Source organism: Seriola lalandi, unplaced genomic scaffold, assembly GCF_002814215.2.
Source record: "Seriola lalandi dorsalis isolate HSWRI2012SDOR001 ecotype SW California unplaced genomic scaffold, Sedor1 jcf7180002054763, whole genome shotgun sequence".
Taxonomy (NCBI): Eukaryota; Metazoa; Chordata; class Actinopteri; order Carangiformes; family Carangidae; genus Seriola; species Seriola lalandi.
In genome coordinates, this window is record NW_019525316.1 from 465042 (window position 1) to 491342 (window position 26301).

The 26301-nt window shown below is 39.8% G+C and overlaps 1 protein-coding gene across 1 annotated transcript in view; it reads left to right on the forward strand.

Annotated features, from left to right (window-relative positions):
- The first annotated feature begins 2009 nt into the window (after positions 1-2009).
- Positions 2010-26301, forward strand: part of smyd3 (SET and MYND domain containing 3) — a 64346-nt gene continuing 40054 nt past the window's right edge. The window contains exons 1-5 of the mRNA XM_023424962.2: positions 2010-2222; positions 16870-16933; positions 17065-17172; positions 17339-17396; positions 17618-17772. Of these exons, the coding sequence (XP_023280730.1) occupies positions 2062-2222; positions 16870-16933; positions 17065-17172; positions 17339-17396; positions 17618-17772 (546 nt within the window). The 5' untranslated portion in view covers positions 2010-2061. The remainder of the gene's footprint in view (positions 2223-16869; positions 16934-17064; positions 17173-17338; positions 17397-17617; positions 17773-26301) is intronic.

Consider the following 26301-nt stretch of genomic DNA (forward strand, 5'->3'; position numbering starts at 1 on the left):
ACCACCCAAAATGTGGTTCAGTTTGAGCATGCATAATGAATTCACTAGTAGAACACATCTATTGGATGCAACACAAGGCATTTGCAGCACAGAGCTGCAACAGTGATGAAATCCCCCTTGAAATGCACGAACTGCCAGAATGTTGGCCTCCTTATTTGACCTCATTTAGCCGTCTGCCCTGGTCCTTCCCATTGGGGAAAATTCTCTCCATGTGTTTTGCTCATGAGGTCTCATGCTGTTACAGTCCATCACTCCTGGACACTTTGAGCGTAGACTGTCTTCTGATAAAACCTGTCACTGGAACATCAGTCATGCACTGCAAAAAGTACCCCATTAAAACACAGACTACTCTGTGGACGACTTAAATTTTCTGACTTAAAAAAAATCATCCAGTAATGTGAGCAATATGACATCTGAAGTTTTCTTGAAATTAGAATAAAAATCTAGCCACAACAAAAGAATATTTAACCTCAAAACTAGCACAAAAAACTAAGCTGGTTTAGCTTCATATCAGCAAAAATATGTCAAAGAATTAAGTGAAAGATGGTTGACTGGACTACTACACTTATTTTGCACTTTTCTGCTTCACGGCCAATCATATCAGTGCACAGAAACTGAATGAAAGTGTAGGACCTTGTACAGCACAATTCCCTACAGGTAAAGTAAACATAAATAAAATCAAACAGAAATGATTCACATTAGATATGACAGAGGAAATCACAAAAGTTGAATCACCACTTCCTCAGTTTTATCCGAGTACATTCCCAAGAAGGTTGTGCATGAATCCTTTGGAGGTCCTGAAATGTCTTTAAAATGATTTAATTGTAAGGTGTGTGATTTGTGAGGCCCTGTGCCAAGAGATTGATCAGTTCTTTTCAATGATTTTTCCATCATAGCAAGCTTTGAAGCATTGATTCCTTCAATTGTGTGTGTGGGAGAAAGAGACAGAGAGCAAGGGGGGTGAGCAGAGCTGCCTGTAAGTGCTGGACTTAAGCCATCCATCCAATATATTAGCCCTTGGTAAAATGAGGTCATGAGGTCACTGAGAGCTACTGATCTAAAAATTGCTGGGGTAGAGGAAGAGAAAATAGTCTTCTGGAGCTACTTGAGGCCTTAGAAAGAGCAGCAGACCTCAGTCAAGGATAGGGTTTTGATGATTTTGAATACAAATCAAACCATGGTTTTTTCAAAGAAAAATAGCAACAAGCTCTTTTTCCAAACTGTCTTTGCTTTTGTTCTCCCTTCCTACTCATACAACCCAAAGTCATTAATGGGAAATGTAGGAAACAACTGAGGAAGAAGTTAAGGCAAGTTAAGGGAAAGTGACTCTAAGATAAATTCTTGGGATGCACTTAATGTCACAGATTGATGATACACTCATTGTAGATTTTGTCTTTAACTAAGACACAGTTTGTAGTGGTCGAATTTGCAACTTAAACAATATTTCTTACTCATACTCACTCCTTATATTTTCATAATGGGACATTTATAGGGGCACTCCATCAATTTTATATATGAAGTTTAGTGTACTAAAGATCAGTTGTGTAATGGCTTGTGTCACTCTGGAGGGAGCTTTCCAAAGTTTTGAAAAAATAACCCTGGTGGTGTCATTGTGATGTCATCAGAGATATTTTTTGACAACTTGGGCTTTAGACTTAAAAATGTAAGATCCTACACTAAAAAATGAAGGTGAGGGGTTTGAAAGAAGTGGCCACTGAGGGGGGTGTTGAGGGTATAATGAAAAATGTTATTAATGGAGCATTATGGGAAATATAGGATCCTGGGGTTTTTTGGGAGCTTTTGCCCATCAACAGCTTACATGGATCTAAAAGCTTGGGACAGAATCGTTTCTTTAGAAACACTTATATTGATCAATTTGCCCGACGTGATCACTATAAGCGGTTTCCGCTGTAATTTACTCATACACAAAAATGATCTGTACCAGAGACGCAAAATATAACGTCGACGGAGATTCTGTACGTGTTTGTGACATCATCACGCAGCCCGTGCGTTCATTACGGATGTAAACACCGCTCGATTCACGTGGAGGGAAAACTGACTATGGCACCGAGAATGGAGCGTTTTGTTAGCCCGGGAAAAGGTAACGGTTTGCGGTCGACAGCCAGGATCAAGAGAGGAGAGCTGGTGTACTCCGCCGAGCCGCTGGCCAGCTGTGTGTCCAACAGACTGGCCCGAGATGTCTGCCACCGCTGCTTCACACGGTGAGACTGACAGCAGTCCTCCTAGACACACACCCTGTACCGCAGTAGTTTAATATCATTCTGTGCAGGCTGCTGTGAAGTTAGGAGGTTTGCAGGCAGTGTGGTGAATAAGGACGTGTTTCTGGTCCATGTCAGCACCCATGATATCTCTGTTCCTCTCAAGTTGTGTGTGTATCATGGACTTTATAGACAGTTAATAACATTTGTGTGTGTGTGTGTGTGTGTGTGTGTGTGTGTGTGTGTGTGTGTGTGTATATATATATAATTGTTAGCGACTCAAAATAAACGGTAGTAAATGCAACCAAGCTGGTCACTAGATGGCACCATGGCTCTTTCATGGTTTCAGAGTACTACAGCGTGCAGACGTTTGTACTTGAAAATGTCAGCGGTAGAAAATACAACAGTTGAAGTAACATCTGACAATAAAATCTCATAAATAAGAGTTTCCCCTCACTGACCTCACTGTGAATGGTTTCCTCTGCACAGATATGGGTGGAAGGCTTATTGTGCAAAGTAGCTCAGATGCTAAGATGATGTAAGATGCCAAAGCTTCCAAATTCACTGTGTGGCTGTTGGATTCATGCACATGGAGTTATGCAGGACTTTTTAAAACACATTATTAGCTGATCACTCAATTATATAGAAATTCTGACTGTAGTATAAATGGACAATGTGATGATTTGTCCCGTTTCATGTCATTTGCTTGTGATATTTGTCCAGCTGGATGTTTGATGGCACGGCTGCTTTCTTTACTGTAGCCAAAGCAAAGCAGATGTATGTGAATTTAATGAGACTGGTGAGAGAAACCAGTGTACTGATTTCTGGTGCAGGGACTGCAAGGTGAATGAAGGGTAAATTACTATGGGCAATATGCAGTATGTATATGAGGCTTGGTAGCAAATGGAAGATGATTAATGAGATCAGTCATAAAGACGTAGCTCATGTCCAGTTTTGATTTCCACATGAAAGTAAATTATATCAGAGTACGATCAGTTGAGCAGCAATGGCACTCTCTAATATCTCCTGTTACTCCAGTGGAAAGGATTGTCGCTTTACTTCTTGCACTGTGTGTATTTGTGTTGTCTGGTGTGCCTTGTGTTGTACTGAACAAAGATAAACCAGTAGTTGAGAGATGTGCAGTACAGTATCAGAATCATTTGAATAGAAATAATGTAAATAACTGATAATTGCTCTATTTATTGCAAGAGTTCTGGACTGACTTTTTACAGTATGATTCAATTGCACATGTGGTTTTGTGAATAACTGTGCATGTTGTCTGGGGATGGATCATGTAGATGCAGATACAGTATGTTGGAGTGGATTGTGTGCTGGAAAAAACAAAATAAAAAAACAAGCACACTTGTCTCGTTTGGCACAAAGCACAGCATCCAGAACTGTAAGGTCAGTCAGGTCCATTCTAGCCATACTGGCACAGGTCCCGTCATTGGTTTCCTATTACTTCACCGGGCAAACAGCATGTAACTGCAATCAAACCACAGGCTGTAGATATTAAACAGCATCCACAGTCAGTGATGGGATTATGTAACTCTTAAGAGCATCTGCTTATCCATTGACAAAGAAATGAATAATTCTTAACCCTCAACTGTCCTATACCACTGACAGAGACGCTTCACCCTACTGTTTCGTAGACAGCAGTAGAAGACTGTTGCTGTGCTAACTGTTGTGTGTATTTCCTCTCTCAATTACTGGACTGTGAGCTTGTCAATTTGTCTAGCTAAAGAATAACTAACAAATGCCCTGCAGGGATGTAAATGTGGAGAACTGCTACTACAGGAAGTAACAGCAGTGCAGTATTGTTTATTTTCTGTAATGTTAATTTATTCCTCCAGCTGCTCCCTTCACATCACTGTCAGTCTTTAAAAACTAGAGTGTGAGGAAAGATGAACATGTATTAGTCAGCAGACATGTAGTTGGATTTGCATGTGTTACCTGACACATGCAAACACATGTACATGGTATAAATGTATGAAGCCATTCTACCATCACCACTGTGGCTGTCAATGTCAGTCCTGAATACTAAGGGAAGGCAAAAATATTTCACTTACACCCAAAATTGACTATTGCCTGCTTACACTGAAGTTCCCATTTCAAGACTAATGCCTTGCAGTCATAATGGCCTTTGTTGTGGTGATATGGTTTGTAAAAGTAGCTCCCACATCACCTTGAAGCGCCAAGATGAGAGGACTAACATGGAGACGTCCATTGTTCAACTGACAAGCTGTTGTTTGGTTGTTGAATTGATCCAGTCTGACATTCCCATCAGCCTTAGTTGTACTTTGTGCTCCTTGCTAATTAGCAAATAAGAAGGTGAACATTATACTTGCTAAACATCAGTGTGTTAGCATTGTCAACATGATTTCATTGAGGAATAGAGCCCTTTGTTTACGATTTTAATGTCCACATACAGGTTAAAAGATATGTGATACGCACACACACACGCAGTTTTAGAACTCCCGGCTACCATTGTAACTTGAGATTTATCCAATATCTCAAAAACATATCCACCCTCTTACATAGGAAGATGGAGATATAACAACAAAAATCAATAATAAATTTGAGAGTTTGTGCCTCCACTGAATTCCATTATTTTTCTATGAGCTTGAGGCAAATAGAGAAGTATGTGTGGAAGAAGACGGAGGCCATGGAAACCATGTTGTGGGGAGTATGACCATGTTTTTGAGATATTGAATAAATGTCACGACTACATCTGCTTGACTTGTGGCCATTACTCATGAACCTGAGTGTCAGAATGTATGTTGCACATCTTTTATTGATTTGACATCAGTGAGAGGTGTGTAAGTTGTATTGGTGTGGCAAAAACAGTTGTACAATGTACTAGTGACACACACACACACACACACACACACACACACACACACACACACACACACACACACACACGGACATACAGATATTGGTCTCAGAGATGTGAAGTGTGTTTTCACTAAAACATAATTAGGCTCACAGCATGACTCAGTGTTGAAGAGTGAGAATGTGTGTGTGGTATGTGTGTGTGTGTGTGTGTGTGTGTGTGTGTGCGTGTGTGTGCATTCATTTGTGTGACTGTGTCTTGTTGCACGAACAACAGAGAGATGTGCTTCATGTTTGAATGCACATGTGTTTCTGTGTGTGTGCAGGAAATGAGCAGGTGGGGGCATCAAAGCTGAAGTTAATTACAGGCCTTGAAGGCTGTATGATAAACACAGAACACATAGAAACACACACACACACACACACACACACACCTCAGCAGGACTGAAATCGCCAGAGGTCAACAAACAAACAATAGAGGTTCTCAGGCTCACAGAGAGCAAGGAGGGACGAGAGGAGAGATAACAGGAGGAACGAAGATGAAGAAAGTAAAAAGGGAAAATATATTTTAGACAGAGTAGAATTCCTTACTATTTCAGAAGGCACATATGCAAAGTAAAGCAGCATTTGAAATGTAGCCACAGTATATTGCTCATTAATTAAGTGGAATACATGGTGTTACAATCAGTGTTCCAACTAATCGTGTATCCCTAGTGTGCTTGAAGCTAATCACTGGTAAATTGTTTTTATTAGATGTCTCATGTCTTTGGAGCGCTGTGTCATTTATTGATATCTATTGTTATTAATCCTGATATACTGCCCACCTGTCTGATGGTTTCACATGTCAGCTGTGTTTTATGATATTGTTTTAAAGTTTCTTGTGGCCCCCAGGAGGACTGGTGGTCACTGAGATGTCAGCTAATGAGGGTTTGTGGGAAAACATAACGAGAGGCAGAGAGTGACTTCAAGGTATGGGCTTCATTTATGACTGAAGTATGAAAGCAGCTCTAGTGAGAGGGAAAAAATGCTTGTCCAGCATCCAATGAGGGTTGAGGGAGGACTGTATCGTAGCCCTGCCCTGTCATTCTCTTGTCAATCAATCAATCAAACTTTATTTGTATAGTACTTTTCTACAGATTTGTGCAGATCAAAGGGCTTGTGACTGATAAGCTAAAAACAAAAAGACAAATCAAGTAAGAAAGCTGACATGAGATACAATAAAATAGATTAAAAAAGCTATAACATTTGCAAAAAAAAAAAAAATGTATTCCTGGTTATTGTTTATGTTGTGATTGGTGAGTTGCATCAGTGCATTACTGCAACGCAATGAAGAAAATGGTAATGCACAGTTTTGTTTTTCATTAGAGAGGATTAACGCTGAGTCTCTCAAGGCAAAACTGGAGTCCAAGCAAGTTTATACAATTAAGATCGCAGTCAGTGATTAACTTGCAAACTGTTTCAGCTGGAAATGTTTGCAATTAACACTGAGAGACAGAAAGTCTGCCACACTTAAATGTTTGTCTTAAAACTGTGAGAGGAAAAAGAGGAAGTAGATAGATGCAGAGATGATACAGTCTCTATTGGACAGATAACACATCAAACACACACATGCTTTGATGGGTTCTTCTCTATTTTTGACAGACCAAAGAAGAACTTAGATGTCTCTCTCTGCTGTCAGGTTGCGATCTCTCTCTGTGTGTGTGTGTGTGTGTGTGTGTGTGTGTGTGTGTGTGTGTGTGTGTGTGTGTGTGTGTGTGTGTTAGATGAGGGGGGCTGTGGCAACATTCTCTGTCAGATGAAGTCTTTATATTTGACACCAATCTCTCACTCACTGTCTCTTTGGCCCGCACAGAAACAGACGAACACACGCACACACACTGCAGAAGAACAGAAACAACAACAAAACACTGAAAACTTTTGATTGAAAGTTGGATAAATTAATTTCCAGGGGGTCTTTATTTCAAAGAATATAAATATTGACAGGCGGTTGACTTGAGAGTTTGTGAATGCTTGTTATAGGGAGGCTGAACTTGTGCAAAGACAAAATAAACTATTGAATTGAGATGCAACTCTTAGAGACAGCCTCAATTTATGGAGCTAATTCATAAAACACCAGGATCAGCTCATATTCCTTTTTTAGTTTGAAACATTTAAAAAATTTTTGGATGCATCTTTCACTGTCTGTTCATTAATATTTGTTCTCTCTGAACCCACCTTTAGATAACTCTTAACTGTTTACACACACCCATCATCCACCTCTCTCACTCTCTCTCTCTCTCTCTCTCTCTCTCACACACACACGGACACACACACACTGTATGGATGCAGTGGTATATGAGGCATACAGATTACTTCAGATGCAGTTTGACGAGCCTGGGGAGGAGGAGCAGATGAGAGGAGGGAAATGGTTCAAAAGGAAAGTCAGCACTCCTCCTCTTTTCACTTGTTCCCTCCTCTGGATTTATCCTCCCATCTGCTACTTCTGACATCTGTCTTCCTTCCACAGTTTTCTTCCCATATGCTTTCTTTCTCTCCTCATTCACCCTGTTTTTCCTCACCCTACACTTCCACCGTCTCCTTATCCCTCATCGTTCATGTACATTTTTTGTCCCACCTGCCTCTCCTCTCTCTCCCTGCTTCATGCGTTTTGCTTGCATCTGCTTCTTTCTCCTCTTCCCCTCTGTTCTCCATCTTCCTCTAGTTTCCCTGCTTCCTGCAGTTAAGGTGCCCAGGTGTCTCAAAACATCTCATTGGGAAACACACGTGCACGCATGCACACACACACACACACACACGCACGCACGCACGCATGCACACACACACTCACACACACACACACACACACATACACACACACACACACACACACACACACACAGCTGTATCATATGCAAACCAACTGATGTGCTGTAAAGTGGGAACACGCCTCCCCATGTGTGTAATGCTTGGTATTCATCAGGCAAAACATCTGGGTACATAATTTTTAACTCTACTTGTGAGGACCACAGGCTTTTATAGAAGTTTTACATCATCCCTCATGAGGTTGAACATTTAATCTTCCTAGGGTGGTTAGGCATAGTGCAACAAAATTAATGAAAACGAGTGTGTTTTTCCAGCAAATGCAGAACCGTGTGTGTGTGTGTGTGTGTGTGTGTGTGTGTGTGTGTGTGTGTGTGTGTGTGTGTGTGTGTGTGTGTAGAAATTTGAAGGCTCCCTGTAGATTCGCATTATTCCACTGATCTTAGACATTGCATCTGTTACTGGTGAATGCTATTGTGTCTCTCAAACCTCAGGGCAAAAGGCAAAAAAAAAAAAACATAACAAAAGAAAACATAATTTAACTCATACCTGGACATGATTAGATTTCTGAATGATGTCTGAGATAAATCCTTCCTTTCATTTTCTCATTCAGCAAAGATTTGAATTGCTGTTATCCATGACCAATGTGGATGCGATTTCTTCCTTCAGTTTAATATTGATGAAGACAGAAAACTTGATGCCAATCCTGAAGTTCTTTGAAATTCACTTGGCTTGGGATTTTTGTGGATTCTTGTTTGCATTTCAGTCAGCACATCACAAAATTAGCTCAGCCATGCTTCTTTTATCTCAGAAATACAGCAAAGTTCAGATCCATCCTTTCATTCTAGGACACCAAGAATGCTATTTGTGCCATTACACAGCTCACTCAGACGATTAATTCTCTTTTTACTTGCATAATTCAGTCAAACTTAAACTCTGGTTGTTTGAAATTTAACTTTTAACTGAGATCAAACCACATCTGCTCATATTTCTCTGGGATTATTCTCTTTACACCAGGTCCTCGTATGTTTTAGAATAGCTTTTAAAATTCTTCTGATCACTCACAAGACACTGAATAGAAGAGCTACAGTATTACAATATAATATCAGAATGACTGAATATGTAAAATACACTATAATGATTTCCATCCTAACCTGTTCTTCTAGTTTAGTGCATTCTGTATTTCAGATTTTGGCTTTTTTTTCATCCTGATCTTATTAGATTAATGTATATATGTCTCCTTATGTGTTTTAGTTTTCTACTTGGAGAAATGGAGAAACTAATGCCTTTTGAAAAGGGCTTTAAACATTACAAGAAACATGGGTAGATGTGTGTGTGTGTGTGTGCGTGTGCGTGCGTGTGTGTGTGTGTGTGCATGCTCATCATCACTATAATAAAACCATAAGGAGACTCGTCCCATATGAGTCCCCTCAGGTGTCAATGAATCATCCTCTAAACAACCATTAAGAACTCGGCAAGGGTTCTAGGATCGCTTGAGCTGCAGCACAGCTGGTGTCTCTCTCTCGCTCCCATTCTCACACACACACACACACACACACACACACACACACACACACACACACACACACACACACCGGCAGCAATGCTTTACATGCCAGTCACCAGTCTGCACTAAACTCATGTGCTGATGTGTTGCTGTAGATGTGCTGTGGATGCCCGCAGTGTACTGAGTGTTTCAGTTCTGTGTAGGCTGTGCTGCTGTAGCATTAATGCAACACTAGATGGCAGTAGTGGCCCTTTAGTGCTTCAGAAGTGCTGCTCATTTGTTCAATACTCATGCTTACATTCTCTCACATTTGCTTTGAAATACAGAGCAGTAGCAGTGCTGGCAAAGTTTGCTTTGCCTGGTCGGTGCTGGAATTGGCTCTGCTGCATGAGGAAAAGCTAATTTGTCAAACGCTTTTGGGAAGAGCCTGTTTCATGTCGTTTTCCACTATCAACAAAGACTGCAGGAGACGGAAACGCGAAGTGGCTCAAGCAGACCAGACACAGTCATTCAAAACTCTACAAAATCACAGGATTGAGGTTGTTCTTCAACAATTTTGATCAAGAATCGTGCTTATGATTTATGTTGACATTTATCAGTAATTTACTTTACATACACATACTCTCACACCATTACCTGTCATGTGGGAAGCCACCATGCTGTGTTGGCCACTCAGCCTGGAAATGAGAAAATTCACTCAGGCACGACCGGACAGCCCAGAAAAGAGGACCCCACTAATTATTAACATACACAAGCACACACACATAAACACAGAACTAACTCTCGTGACTACAGTGCAGCAGCCAATACTCACGGGAAATTAATTACCATGCTACACACACATACACCAACAGAGACATGCTGAGGTAGGCCTAATTAGGTGTCTGATAGCATAGACTTCACAAAATTGACTGCAGATACGCACATGTGAGAGCACATATCTATGCTCTTGCATATCAATGCGCAAAAACCTCAGTATTTCACCTCTACTACTGAGTGGCAGTTTTAAGTCCTCCTTTCTGTCATATCACCTGTTCCTTGCATGAGGCTTTTGTCTTAAAAAAAAATCCAGTTTTCAGGAATTGATGGTGACTGCATGTTTTGATATTTTGCATAACTTAAGAATCCGCTAATTTGCAAGGTCATGACGATATACTGTCATGACCGTATACTGTATACCTCAAAGAAATAGACACAATAAGCATGATATTCATACAATTATATGAAAATGGATAATCTGATTGTCTCAGCAGTCTCTTCACTGACTTCAGTGTTTATCTCACATGATTTGTCTTTTTAATACTTGTTCCATTGTTAAAGTGGTCTCAGACTTTTGGATCCCAGTGTATATGAAAAGAAAAATGATGTTCCACCTTTTAACTTTTTTTTTTTTTTTTTTTTACAAAATACATTTAAGATTATTGTGCTGTTTGATTTTAGCAAAATAACATGCAGTTAAAACAACCAGGCTTTCAATGGAAAAAGGGTCTAATGTTCTTTGTAATTAGTGACGTTATGTTGTATTTAGTGAATCTCCTCTTTTTGTCTCTGTTACTAAGTGAGAACATACAAAGCGCTCCATCTCGGGGCCATAGACTTATACAGTGATCTTCATTATGGCTACAACAAACAGTTGTTCTCATTATGGATTAATATGTGGATATTTTTTTTAATTGATTAGTCAAGTAAATGTCAGGGAAAAAAACATATTAAAGGGGAAAAAAGCAGCAAGCATTTTTGCACAACTTAAATGATACATTGATAATCCAAATTGAATGAATGACCCAATGAAAATTTGAGGGACACACACACACACACACACAAAATAAGACAGTATGATATTGAGAGGGAGAGGAGGGGGTTGCAGAGAAAGTGTCTATTTTTTAATTCAGCCTTCTGCATGTTCCTAATGAAACCCATCTAATGTTATTCATGAGTTTTCCTACTGTGCCAGGCAGAATAGACCAAGCATGGACCTGCCATCCAGAAGACTATCACTTCACACAACATCTGACGGAGGCATAGAGGGATAAGCAGGGCAGAAAAAAGACAGGGGGAACAAAGTGAGAGCAAAAGAAATGGATGAAAAAAGACGGGGGGGAACATGACAGAAAAGAACATGGCTGAAAATGAGACAGATATGTTTCCTAGGGGGAATCATAATCGCTATGAAAATGAGTAATTTCTATGGTTCTGTTGCACACTAATGAGCTGAAGACTAAGGAAGTTTATATCTTTTTGCTGTCTTTTCCTGTTTATTGCGGTCCTTCTTGCTCTGCTGTTAGTGTCCACCTATATTTGTACTGAGTTAAATCGGTGTGTGTATCATACTGTAGCCTATGTACTGTATATAGGCCTACTGTATGTACGGTATGTAGCAGCGTATGATCTTGAATTCTTGTTGGTTATTGCCTAGAGGCCGGAGCAGAGTCATTTCTGTGTATTTGAATCATGAAATAATGTGTGTGAAATGTGTGGGTGTTTTGTTTCTTCCCGAACCAAATGGTCCCAAATGACAAACAGGAGGCAGTCAGCTGAAAGAGCTCTTGGTTGAACTGATGAACTACAGGATGATACTATAAAAAGAAACGTGTTTTTGTTGTTGTTGTTGTTGTTGATGATATGGAACTATGGTTAGATATTTCAGATACCCTCAAAATCACATTTGCCAATAAGCAAAATTAATGTCACATTTTTCTCTGCTAAAGAGGACATTTCTGACTGAAAGTTATTTTGTTCCACGAATGTCCACTTATGTTCAGCCAAGATATGACCTCTTCAGTCCTGCTGGAATACCTGGATCATGTGACTAACACATATACACTTGTGTGTTTGAGTGAATATCCTGTAAATGCTGAGAGCTTTTCAGCCTGGAGGCGGTCACCATAACAACAGTTGCTGTGGTGCAACTGTGCATTAATGTGGCTGAGTAACTACAAACAGTATATTATTGGAATGATTATGTCTGCCTCACATCCTCCCTTTTATTATTACTCTTCTCTCATGTCACTCAGTTGTTGGATCCATATGTCATTGCTTGGTAGTAGTAATTTAGTGTACTGTATGTAAAACCGTACATGCATTGCAGTTTTGATAGTTTGTTTCTTGATACAGAAAATTTCCTTGAGACTCATTTTGAGGAATGAAAAAATAAAATAACTAAGTCTTTTTTGGCAAATCCAGTGAACTATACTAGGGGAATCAGGCCACTTCATCACATTGATTCAGAACTCCTGCAAACTCAATATTACCATAAAACGGTCCCGCTCGTTGATTTGCAGCATTGCCTACAATGGGAAATTCTGACTGTTGGAAATTTGTTATCATCACATGGCATATATCATCTGGTTGCTTGTCCCTATCTGTCAGAAACTTTTGGTAAATTATGTTAGTTTAATATATTTGTAAAATATCTGAAACTGCTGCAGTGTTGGTGGTTTCAGAGATGGCTTTCTGATCAGATCAGCTGGTGCTTCATGTATAGATCAGATCGAAGGGAAACCGTTTGGAGGGCACTTTAGATTAATATAGTTTAGAAACGGTGTTGACAATCTCAATCATTTAACTCATCAATGGCCAGTTTCACCATTTTCATTACAAGTCAACAATGTCTTCTTTGTCTCATGGCTGACCTTTTTACAGTGTTTCTTAAGAATTACCTCATAACTTTATTAGATGTACAACATATCTTGCTAACAAAGAGAAATAAAATGTAGAAAAATGTATTATAAATATATATTTACAAAAACATTTATATACAAAATCCTTAACTAGTTTGAATATGATTGCTGCATAGTTTTAAACACTGGTATGTGTTTCTCTTTTCAGTCATTAGAATAACCCTTTAGAATAACTGATTTTCCCCCTCATTAAATGTCCTTCAGAAATTACTCTGCTTTGAATTTTTGTATAACATTTTCCAAGTGTTCTTTTTCTATTGTGCTGTTTCCAGCTCTTTTTAGCTTTGTTGTATTACTTACCATTACCTCAGCATGGAGCCTCAAGTAATGACCATAAATCCCATAATACTTCCATGTTTGTGATTTAATTCATTCCTAAACAGATTTTGAACAGTTTCTGTCCTGGTTTCCCCAAATAGCTCTTTAAGTTTAAGATTGCATCCCGAGGCGCAACATTTCCCACAAAGTTAAGCTACAAAGAACATGTATAAAGGTAAATATAGGGGTCGTGGTCAGCATCAGCCCTCCTGTCTGGGGTCATGGAAGATGGATGGACTTCCCAGCAGCCCGCTGCTTAAGATGTGTCCAAACCTTTAGTGTCTGAGTTATGTTCTCAGTGGATCTGTTGAAGCTGCACAGAACCTGACCGTGTTTGGGTCTGGTGTGGTCCTATCTGGTGTTATAGCTTTGCGTCACATACTGCAGGCATGTGTTTCTTACACTGTGGGTGGCTTCCCTGTTTGTGGTCGGTCTCAACATGACAAGAATAGCTGTGTTTTCATGAACCACCATCCCAGGGTGAGACTATAAATTCACCACTGGGTTCTAGGCTGGAAAGGTCATCGCAAAAAAGACACAGTGGCATAACAGGAGGGGGGTGGGGAAAGGGAGGAAAAGATGAGATGGATGGAGAGGAAAGCTGTAAATTAAGGAACTAAGAGGGTGAGGAGGACAGAACAGAAAAGAGGAGTGTGTTTTGGAAACTAATCCAAGCATACAGTGGCCTCGAGCCAAAAACAACAGACCAGTGTTGTCACTCACTGATACATGGTCAGAGGAAACGCACTTAACTTCTGTCGCTAATGTTGACAGGCAACAGCCTTCTGTCAGACCCACATTGTGTGTATTCATATTCTATGTCTGCTTTTGCCTTTAAGGTTCTTATAATATCATCCACTGCATCCATAAGTAGGTCCAATCTAATCAAATATCACATTGAGTACGATAAGCCCCGGGCTAGTGTATTTACATCCATCATAACATGTTCTCCATTATCTAATTTTCTGTGTGTAAGCTCATAATACCATCCATTGTCACATTTAATTAGCAATACTTTATCATTTCCCCTCCATCGTATGATGAACCACACTGAGTGATTTCTTACTGTATATGAACTCATACCAAACCAGCCTTAGGCTCCTCTGCCCACCACGACATGCTTCCCGTACGCTCTAGTGTCGGAATGACACTAATACTGCAGAGAAATCCTTTACACACACGTGCGCTTCAGTGCAAGTCACTGAGCATTCGGGCTTGTCAGTTGTTGTTAGTACTTACTTGTGCATCTACAGTGCATTGAGAAAATATTCAGTCAGTCAGACTTCACTTTCCCTTTTAACAAATTTGCAAAAATGTCAAAAATTCTGTTTTGGCTTTGTCATTATGGGGTGTAGAGTGTAGATTGATGACAGAAAAAATTTATTTAAATAGCATAATATAATGTGAAAAAATTGAAGGGGTCTGAATACTTTCGAATGCACTTTAAATGCAGACTTTCAACATGACTGTGTTTGACAAGATGAAATCAAAGTTGTGAGACTGAGCGTCTGGCAGAAGTGCCTCACTGAAGCCCAGAAATACTGCATAAAATGAGATTATAAAGTTCTACAGACACAGACATGGTCCATCACCATGTTGTTACAGAGGTGACATTCAAAGTTAAAGACAAAAAAACTTCTGTATTTGGTGCATCCCTGTCACTCAGTGGTCTAAGGTGCAGACCATGTAATCGTATCAAGCCCCGTTTGATTTCAGTTGGGGATATTTGTTGCATGTGTCATGCCTGTCTCCTTTGTGACATATTAAAAAAATGATTGTAAAAAGAGAGGGAAAGTATCATCTTAAACTAATATGTATGTTTAAAAACTACTAAGAAGATTAACCTGCTTGGTTTCTTAGATTGCTGAATCCTTGTGGTATTTTCAGATAAACATTTGAGTAGATTTTGCAAAATAACAATATAAGGACTGTTGATTTTGCCTCATCACTTTCATTGAAGCATGTTAGTAAAGGATCTGTTACTGTCATTTGATCATTACTTGATTTGATATGCCAAAAGCCTGGCTTCTAGGATTGCTTCTGCATCGTGTGGCCCACTGCACATGCACATTAGTGTTTGTCCATAGACTTGGAATAGACACTGGGATGACATCATATAGATTAAAACTTTTCACTTTTCTAGGCTCTGGGAAAGTTTTACATATATGAAGCCATAGATAAAAAAAATCATAACATAAAGTGATAATTGACCTAGTTTTAGTCGGGGTTGTCCTCTCCACAGTTTTAAAGATGTCCCTTTTATAATGATAGGCTGAGGATAAAAAAAACATCTTTTTCCGCTGCAGTACCACAAGTAGCCACTGGGGCAAATTGGCAGAACGGCTGAGTGGCAGCGCCGAATCCAGCTCTGTTCATACATTCATGGAATGACTGCAGCAAGTAAAACCGGTTTCAGTGTTGTCATGTGAAACTGACTATTCTTTTTAGACAGGAAACTGAAATTATTCTTTAATTATTCATTGTATGACCATGAAAGCACTGGAGTACTTTTAAAGATTGATTGATTGATTGATTGATTGATCGATCAATCAATCTCTACTGCTGAATAAAAGCAAAAATGCCAAATAAAACAAAAAAACCCTGCTGTAATATTATGTATTGCAAGCACATTACCTATGTATATAATCTGTATTTATTGTACCGACCTATGCCCGAACACACACACAAACTCTGGCAGAGGTCGTTTGACTCAGATCTTGTCTTGTGTGTTTGTATGTGTGTTTTAGTGATGCACTGTCTACTGGCTGTAATTGGCTGTGTCGCAGACAGACACTGCTGTGCTCTTGCTTGTCATCAGACTGACAGGCAAACTGGAAAGGACAGTGGTGTCACTCTGAGAGACACATCAGACCTCGGAGGCAGGAAACGTACATACACACAAAAACAGATATCACAGGCGGGCACACACAGATGCTCAGACACCTGCGAGTACTGTAATGCAAAAACAAGCTCTGACAGAGAGGAGAATGGAGCTAATGTATTGCTCTTAGATGACAATCTAAAAGAAGATGAGCAGGTAGATACAACTAGGTAATGGATGCACACACTCAGCTTAATATAGCAAACAGAAAAGGATAAGACAAGATTGTTGATGGGAAAAGGTCAAGACAATGACAGGAGCATAAAGGATGCTTGAGTGGATATGTGGGTCTGTTCCTAATGTAACCGCTTAGCTATGACCAATACAGTTTTGTATGCGGAGCAGCTGAACAGTTTTTATTCAGACACTTAAATGGTGCAACAGTAATGAAAGTCTGACGTCTGTGATTTTAGAAATCTCAAGTTGCGGTTCCATTCCTGGTCACTGAGTCATTCATTTTGTATGGAAAGCTTAAATATTTTTTAACCTCTGGCGTAGAGAGCTTCTTGATAACAGTGAATCAGCCTTTGAATGATTTTGTTTTCTTTAATGCTGGAGTGCCAGATTTGTTTAAGTTCAGTTGACAGTATGTGCAGAATGATAAATCTTTTTCTCTCTCCTTCTGTCTAGACGTGAGACATTGTTGAGGTGTTCCCAGTGTAAGACGGCTCGCTACTGCAATGCCACTTGCCAGGTACTATCATTTGTGTGTGTGTGTGTGTGTGTGTGTATGAAAGTGTGTGTGTGTGTGTGTGTGTGTGTATGAAAGTGTGTGTGTGTATATGTTTGTTTGTGTCAATCTGTTAAAATGCCCTTCTCTTGCAGAAACAAGCATGGTCTAGCCATAAGAGAGAGTGTAAATGTCTGCAGAACCTGCTACCCAGAATTCCCACTGATTCAGTCCGTTTGGCTGCGAGACTCATCTTTGCCTTGGTATGTTTCTGGAGTTTCCTACAGACAGACACTTTCACAATAATGTGCACCAAGAAAGATGCAATAATCCTGCTAGTTGTGAAGTGCTGCACATTGCTACTGTGTTATGATGACCTTGTAACTTAAAGGATGAAAAGCACTTTCTTCTTCTTCCCCTTCCCTCTAGTTAAAAACATCTAAGGGCAGTAGTGAAGAACTATACACTTTGGAAGAGCATGAATCACGTAAGTCTTGTGTGTGTGTGTTTGTGTGAATCTAATACCGGTTCAATAAAAAAATGGCAGCCCTCACCATCATATTTCTGCTGTTAGAGATGGGTGTATTTCTGTGTCTGTCAGTGTCAAAGCAGAAGACAAAGTTTGCTTGTTCTAAATCTCTTTCTGCACATTTCTCACAGGGACAGCCAGGCGATTTTTACTTATTCATTTCTTTTTTTTCACCACAGACCTGAATTCCATGTCTGAACAGAAGGAACAAGGTTTGTCTCAGCTGGCTTCCATGTTAGAGATGTACCTGCAACCGGAAATACCTGACCTGGCACAGGAAATGACATCAGCACTGCCATCCTCCTGCCAAGAACCTCTCAGCCTTATTGCAAAGGTGGGCTAAATGCATGTAAACACAATATAAATAGACACATAAACACCTTTGCGCACTTACGCACATGAGAATATACATACACAAGGAGACACTACGCCTACCCATGCACAAAAAGACAGACAGCATCCCCCGGCTGCTTTTGGATGGACCCTGACATGTATCTAAGATTTTGCTAGCATCTGTGATTAGATCCGTGTGTGTGTGTGTGTGTGTGTGTGTGTGTGTGTGTGTGTGTGTGTGTGTGTGTGTATTCCCAGAACAACCTCAGGTCTTACTCTCTTAAAACACACCAGATGCCTTCACTAGAATTTAAACCGCAAGTTGTTATGTGTGCAAGGACGTGTTTGTCTGGATTTCACTGTGTGATCTGATGCCTGACTCCTCTGAGACTTCATGGCTCCAAGGTGTTTGAATTTCAACAAGTGTGTGTACGTGTTGTGTTTGTCCCATCACAATGATTGTATATGTGCAAGCATTAATTGAAAGCAGCCAGGTGAATGAGCTCAGAGTGAACGTTGCAAATGAGCAATACTCACCCATAAACTACATGACATAGCTGCTCTATACTCAAAGCAATAAACCATCTACTTATTTCATCTAATAATTTTTTCAATATCCAAAACTTAATTTGCATTTGACTTTAAAGACAGTGTTTAGATATATAGGAAAGATGGTTATGTGAAGCCAAATATACAAAGTGCTGAGATGCTTGCCTTTTTCTGCCTTTCTTTCAAGAGTGATGTCCTCCTTGACTTTTGCTCATGGAGCCCTACTATTTTTCCTATCATTTGTTTTGCTTGAGGAACTCATCTAAATTCAACAAAAGGATGCCAATTGTGTATGCGGTACATTTTACGTCTGTATTTTTTATTTCATTATATGAAAACATTTTTGTTTTTTGTTGTTGTTCAATAACTTTGGACATTTTATTGAATATTCTGACTGATACAAACTTGGTTCATTTGCATTTATTTCTGAAGATATTCTAAATTCTATACTTAAAAGTCATGGATGCCAACATATATATATATATATATATATTTTTTATTTCTGAAAATGTTTCTGTTGAACAACCAAGTCAAGTCAGTCCAATGACTTCAATGTCAGATGCCAATAATTCTGACCATGACTGTAACCTCCTTGGCAGAGGTAATAACTTTATTACTAGCATTACCATCAGGCCTTTTTTACAACACTTTGAATTATGATCAAAAACCTGCAAAATAACAACAGCAGCATATTAACACTGTCACTAAAGCATTTCAATATGACTACCATTGCCTTACAAACCACTACCATTTTTATTCACTTCACCATGATGCTTACAGATAAAACGTAAACTCTGACTCACACAATTTGGTTTACAATGAGCATTACAACCTCACAGCTGTTGTTATGGCTGTCGACTCTTATTCTTGTTTCGTACAAACACACTCATATTTTTGAGCATGGATCTGTTTGCATGTTTTTGCATGTAAAGAATTATGAGGGTGTAGTGAGAAAGTAATAGAGACAGAATGTTAGATGAGATATGGATAAGTGTGTGTGTGTGTGTGTGTGTGTGTGTGTGTGTGTGTGTGTGTGTGTGTGTGTGTGCGCGTGCGTGCGTGCGGGCGTGCGGGCGTGGGATTGGATTTGAAGCTGGGAAAACTGGAAAACTGCTGATTAAATGCGGTTCAAGATTCCCATGGGAATTCGGCTCCAGTTTGAGGGAGATGAAGAGCCAACTACGTTGAGTGGATTAAACAGAAGAAGAAAGGGACGAAGAGTTTGTGAGAGAAAACAAGAGGGGAACAGAGAGAGAGATGCGGCAGGGAGAAGAGAAGAGGAAGTCATACAGATAGAGGGAGGGAGAGATTAAAAGAGAGCAGGAAATGCACTGTGTGTCACAGCTACTTTGTCAGTTAACATAAATTGTCACAGGGTGATACTTTTCAAAAACAAGAGCCAAGGGCATGAGATTTTAATCATTTAGCAGTTAGCATAACAGAATGTCTGCAGTGTTCTGCCTGTAACTGTGAATGGTTTCCTGCATCTGTGACATTACAGATGATGTCACGCGTCAGACATTATTGTAGGCAGTTATGCTTGATTTGTCACCTGCCATTTAGTTATTTATTTATTTATTTACTGAGCACCAATAGTTGTGCTATGCTTTTAGCTTGAGTCCTGCTGGATTTCCCTCGATAAGTTTAAAGATGATATGGAAATGAGCTTTATAATCAGAAAATATATCCCCAACAACAACAACAACAACAAGAACAGTACAATATGATATATAATATACCACTAAGCATTCATGTGTAAATGCTCGAATGTCATCACTTCTAATGTATAAACTTACTCTGTGACCTCAAAGACGATGTCACATTTCAGATGATTATAGGCTGATGTCACAGTTCATATTTCATTGTCAGCTTTTTAGCCTCCTTTGTGGACGTGCACATGGACGGCTGTTGGCACCACAGAGCCTCGCCTACACCCTCTGATGACGCAATTCACATCACTCAGACCTGAGTGGACTCTCATGTACTTGCATATGTGTAAAGAATAACACTGGACCTGGCCTCCTATATAACCTCATAATGATGTCACCAGTTATTTTATTAAGTCAGTATTTTCAAACTGACCTCTTGTGTGGGAGAAAAAGGGGGTGACATTTACAGGATCACTTTACATAGTCACATTTACTGTAATTATTGTACACAGACAGGATGTTAAGCCTTTTTTAAACATCTGTGAAAGGTTTAAAAAGAAGTTGTTTCTGAACCACCTGTGATGGCTTTGAAAGTATTAAACCAAACAACAAAAAAGAACAAATTGGGAACAAGAACACGCACATGCAGCTAATTCCAAACCCATGCGACACCCACTCAGCCAAAGCTCCAATCACATTAGCTCTACATGGGCAATGCAGAGACAGACACAGCCAAAACCTACAATAAAGCACAACAGAAATGCAGGGAACTTCAACCTGGATGTCATGCAGATTTGCCCATATCCATAGTGGTATTCTATAGGCTGCCGATAGGGGGCACTGTCATTGCATGGACAGCATCCTGTACTGGCCAGCTGAAGAAGTGGAGAAGTCCTTCATTTCACTTTCTTCCTGTCTTTATCCTTCCGGCTGTCTTCTTGCGGTTTCTCTTATTGTTCTTATTGTATCTCTCATCTACATTAACTATCACAATGATACTTCTGATTCTTCTGATTCTTCTTCTCTTCACGTGCAGCCCTTTGTCTTCTTCCTCTTTTCATTCTCCCCTCTCTACTCCTCCTCTCCTTGTGCTCTCTCCCTCTCCCCTTAATGGCTTAAGTACATAACAAATGAGGAGTTTATTATTGTGTACTGGGAATGTTCAGTGTGCTTTACAAAATAGGTCATTAGTGTGTGTGTGTGTGTGTGTGTGTGTGTGTGTTGGGGATCTAGTCTTTTTTTACAGTGGGGGAGTGTTTTGTGCTATAAAACCATTCTTTATGTTAATAGCTACTCTGTCCACAACACCAGCACCAACACATACATGCATGCACACTGATACACACAATGAAGTAATGCCACAGCATCATTACTGCTCTTAATATAACCAAGGGAAGCAAAGAGAGAGGGAGTTTATATGTTTGTGTGTGTCTGTGTTTGTGTGTGTGCGTGTGTGTGTCTGTGTGTGCATGCAGCACTGTGCAGTGATGCAGATAGACTGCCGAGGGATGTGTGTGTGTTTGGACCATGTTCTGCACTGTTGTGTGTTGCTGTGGACTACAGAGGGGTGTGTGTGTGTGGGTGTGTGTGTGTGTTTTGGTCAGACTGCAGTGCTGCAATAAGCAGTGACAGATGAGATCTGGCCACAACACATTTTATTGCTTCCCTCAAGCAACTTCCACTCTCTGGAGTGAGCATGTGTGTGTTTGTGTGTGTGTATGTTTAAACTAACATTTATGTGTGTGTGTATATATATATATATATATATATATATATATATGTGTGTGTATGTGTGTGTCTTTGTCTGTATTTGTGTGTGTGTGGGCTTGTTTTACTATATTATATTATGTGTGGTTCGAATCTGGACCCCACAAGTGTAAATGGCTGTTTGAGGGTTAATGCCTGGTTTTAGGGTTCAGGTTAGAATTCGGTTTATTGTAGGGTTAGGCATTCAGTTGTAATGGTTAAAGTTAAGGGGCTAGGGAACATATTAGTTCAATGACAGGTCCCCACAAATATAGGAAGACAAGGGTGTGTGTGTGTGTGTGCATGTGTGTCCATGTCTGCATGTTCATGTGTGAACTTACTGTTATGCTGCATCAGCCCTTGCTGGCTTGAAACCCATTTCTCACACATACTCCTTACATGGCCAACATGCTTCCCCATAAAACACACACCTACACACCTCTCTATCTGCTCTAAACCTGCTCCTATGCGTCTCGCTCCCGCTCCCTCAGCTTCATTCATTCGCTCCCTGCTGCCTGATCATCATTTCTCTACTTGACTGACACTTCCTCTTTTCATTGGCTCTCAGGCCAAGTCTCTTTAACTGCATCTTTTGATATGTGCATTATACTGTATATAGCTTTTGAATGACACCTCAAAGCTCAGTTTTTTTTTTTTACAGACCAGTGTCAGCATTTGAATTTGAGAATCTTGAGGTATAGAAAATACAGTATGAACTTGTATGGATGGTGATACCATTTCATAAAATCCATACTGTGGACTGTCCCTGCATACACCTAAGCACACTTGGTGCACAGAATAAAGTGAGCAGTCTGCTCCATAGTCTGACATGAGAAGTATTAGTAGATATGCAGTTTGGGCGTGTAACAGAATATGATTTTTCTTAAACAAACTGAGAATCAGGCAGTGGTGGAAAGTAACTAAGTACATTTACTCAAGTACTGCTTAAGTACAATTTTTAGGTACTTGGGTTTTTCAATTTCATGGTTATACTTTAATCTTCCACTCCATGACATTTCAGAAGGAAATATTGTACTATTGACATATTTGACCTCATCAATGTAATGATGTCAAATATAATAGTATATAAGTTAAAGGGACTAATCCAGTACTTTTATTTTATTACTTAAACTACATGCTGCTGCTAATACATATGTACTTTTACTTAAGTAAGATTTTTCATGGAGGACTTGCACTTGTAATTGATATTTTTACATTGCTGTATTGTATTGTATTTTACATTAGTAAAGGATCTGAATGCTTCTTCCACCACATGAGCTACATAACATGCCTCATCTACTACATGCTCAATCAGGTGTTCATTGTGAGTTTTGTGTGCATTCACCAAGACTTGTGTGCAATGGTTTCAGATACAGTCTGTGATAAATACTTCATTCAGACCAGGAGAAAAATACAATCTGTGACTTTGCACAATAACTGTCCTGTCGAGTCTTATCTCAGAGGAAAATGACATTGTTTCTCAGAGTTTTGACTTCCGAAGTTGTACTGTACAAAAGTTTATCAGTGGAAGCTTTTGGACGCCCTGATTGCTGTGAATTATTGTAGTTTTCTCATGTGATTGATACAAAAGGTTGAATGGAAAATGTTGGCTCCTCATTTGTAGTAGCGAAGGCCGGAGGTAAAAGGATTGTGAGGAAAAGAGAAAAATAGATGAGAGGGAGAGAGTCTTACAGGATGAAATAAAGTACTCACAGGGGCATAGAGGATAAGGGGAAGAATAAAAGCACAAGATGGAAAATGGGCAAAAGCAGAAAACTTGAGGAAAGTGAAAAGGAGAAGGATAGGAACAGGGAGAACAAACTCTGCTCGATAAAAGGTTTGAAGTTGCTGTATTTATGGTTCTGTGTGTATGAGGCTGTAACTGGGCCTCTTGGGAAACACACACACACTAACACACACACACACACAGACACACACACACACACACCTACACCTCATTTGACCATGGTGGAAGCAAGGCGTCTCCCTGTTGAACAGTGTGTTGTATTGTTTATTACCTTTGTATAGACACGATGAGACGATTCATCACAGATCTGCTGCACACAGACACACACACAAGTACCTGATGTCATGTGTAAGTGTGGAGCCAATAAATTTATACCACTGCTGAAAACTGTTGTGGCTTCAATTACACAAGCAGAAATGAGTCTGGGTTCTTGTGTGTGTGTGTAGGTGTAACTTTCTATTTGTGTGTGTTGACTCTCCTTTTTGGGGTTCTTACAATTTTCTGTGTGTGTGTCGGGTTTGTCGTAATATAGCTTTGCATATCTGTGTGTAGGTGTAATTCTCTGTGTGGACAGATGTGCGTTGTAGATGTGTGAGTATAACTTTCTTGTTTGTGTGTAGGAGTAATTTATTCTCATGGCTTTCCTTTATATTTATTGACCATCTGTTGAGCGACTAAATGAGATGCAGACACTGTCAGACTAGCATACCTTAACAAATGGAAAAGTTATCACTCTCCAAATGTTTTACATGGGACAAAGAATATCTTGTGCTGAAATACAACTGATGTATTTTCTAAATAAATGACCTAAGGAAGGGAGAAATCAAGGAAAGGGGGAGGAAATTACAGAGTCAATTAAAAATATATGTGCAAAAAAAGAGGGTGCAAAAAGAAAGTTTGCTTGATTTGACCCCATACATTAGAATATCCCTGTGCCTTGCACATGTGTGTTTGCCTGAAGTCATTACAATAATCCTTGTCTGTACGTGTTAGTATGTTCAGCCTTATCTCTCTAACATTTCCTTGGTCTGCCATTGTAGCTGGCAGTGCCATGGGTGCTACCTAATTAGCTTATGCTTTGCGAAATCACACACACACACACACACACACACACACACACACACACACACACACACACGTACAGCTTAGTGTAATGAATGACTTTAAGTCCATCATGAATGCAGCGACAGACAGTATAATAGGAAGAGAAAATAAAAACCATTTGTTTAATTGACTTAGATAGGCTGCACAGTGCGTGGGCTCGTGGGGAGAGGTGAAGAGAAGAAGGTGAAGAATGGAAGAGGAAACGAGCAAACTGGGGGAAAGAAAGGGGGGAAAAAAGTATGGAAGGAAAGAACTGAAAGAGATGGAAACGATCAAGGGCAAAGAAAGGGGAGTTACAGAGACAAGACAAAGAGGCATGGACATGGAGAGAGTGCATGAAGAAGAAGAAGAAGAAGAAGAGAGGGTCGAGGAAAATGGAGTGATTGCAGGAAAAAAGACAAGGAAATTGGGAAAGGATAGAATGAGAAAATTAAGAAAGATTAGAGGAGGAACTACTGAAAATTTGAATAATTGTGAATGCTAATCTGAATGTTGCTTACTTCTGCAAAGTGATCTGAACACCAATGTGTTGCAGGAGATAGGCATGTATATGTGTATTGTATCTATGTTCTGATGTGCATTGCAGTGCCATGTGTGAGTGTGAGTTGGGGGTGGGGTTGGTTTAATGAACAGCTTTTGGCTCCAGCTGCGACAGCCATTATCTCTCTCGTCTCCTTTATCCTCCCTCGCGCTTTCTCTGCTCTCTCCTCTGTTGCTCCGACGTTTACAGTAATTACTGTTCTTTGGTGGTTCAGAGGGATGGAAACAGGGATAGAGGCTGATAACATACAAACGCGTGAGTGTGGATTTTGTCTAATTTCCTGAATGTCTTCCAGAGGGATGTTCCAGAAAGTGAGATTTCTAAAACAGGTTAATCTCATTATGACCCGGGAAAGACCTGTGTCTGCTGTTGGGGTGAAATGGTCTGCACATGTTCACTATTCCAACCTGGGATCATGAGCCTTTTGCTGTTTCCTGACCCTTAACAAGGATCTGAAACTGCTCATCTTTGTGATAAAAGGTTAAACATGGCTCTTGTGGCAACAGTGGGAACAGGAGAATAGGACTTCTTGTGCCTTAGTCATAAATGACACGGTCCACTCTTTCATTTGTAGAGATATTTTAACATAGTTATGGTGTGTAAGTTGGCCCATTGCTGATAACAAGTAGCCCAAATAAAGAAATCCAGATAAAGAAGTCACACCATTTTATCTGCACCGTCTACCACCTTGAAACTCCAGTGAAGAATTAAACAATATGTGGTATGCTTCTGTGTTTTGGTGAAGAGTTCTGCAGCGAAGACAATGTAATCATACACATGGTGGCATTTTTGCTGGCTGGTCATCCCTCTGGTATATTCATCTTTACATTTATCATTACTCAGCGCTGTGGGTTATCGGCTCCTGTCCTCATGATCCTTTTATCAGTCCTCTCACACAAAGGCTGGGTGTTTAATAAAGGCTCAGGCTATCACTGAATGAACCAAATTATCTGTTCCATTGCAAATACTGATGTCCCACAATATGTGCTCATGGAGCTTAATTGTTAAAGTCGTATTTGACACTTGTTAATGAAAGAGAACTCCATACAAGGGCTGTCTATCATCAGTCCATCTGACATGCAGTATATCCAGCCTGTTGCTGATAACCCGAGTGTTTCTATCCTGTTGCCCATGTGCTAACAAACATAAATTACAATATTAACAGACAGGGAAAGAGATAAAAAACAATAATAT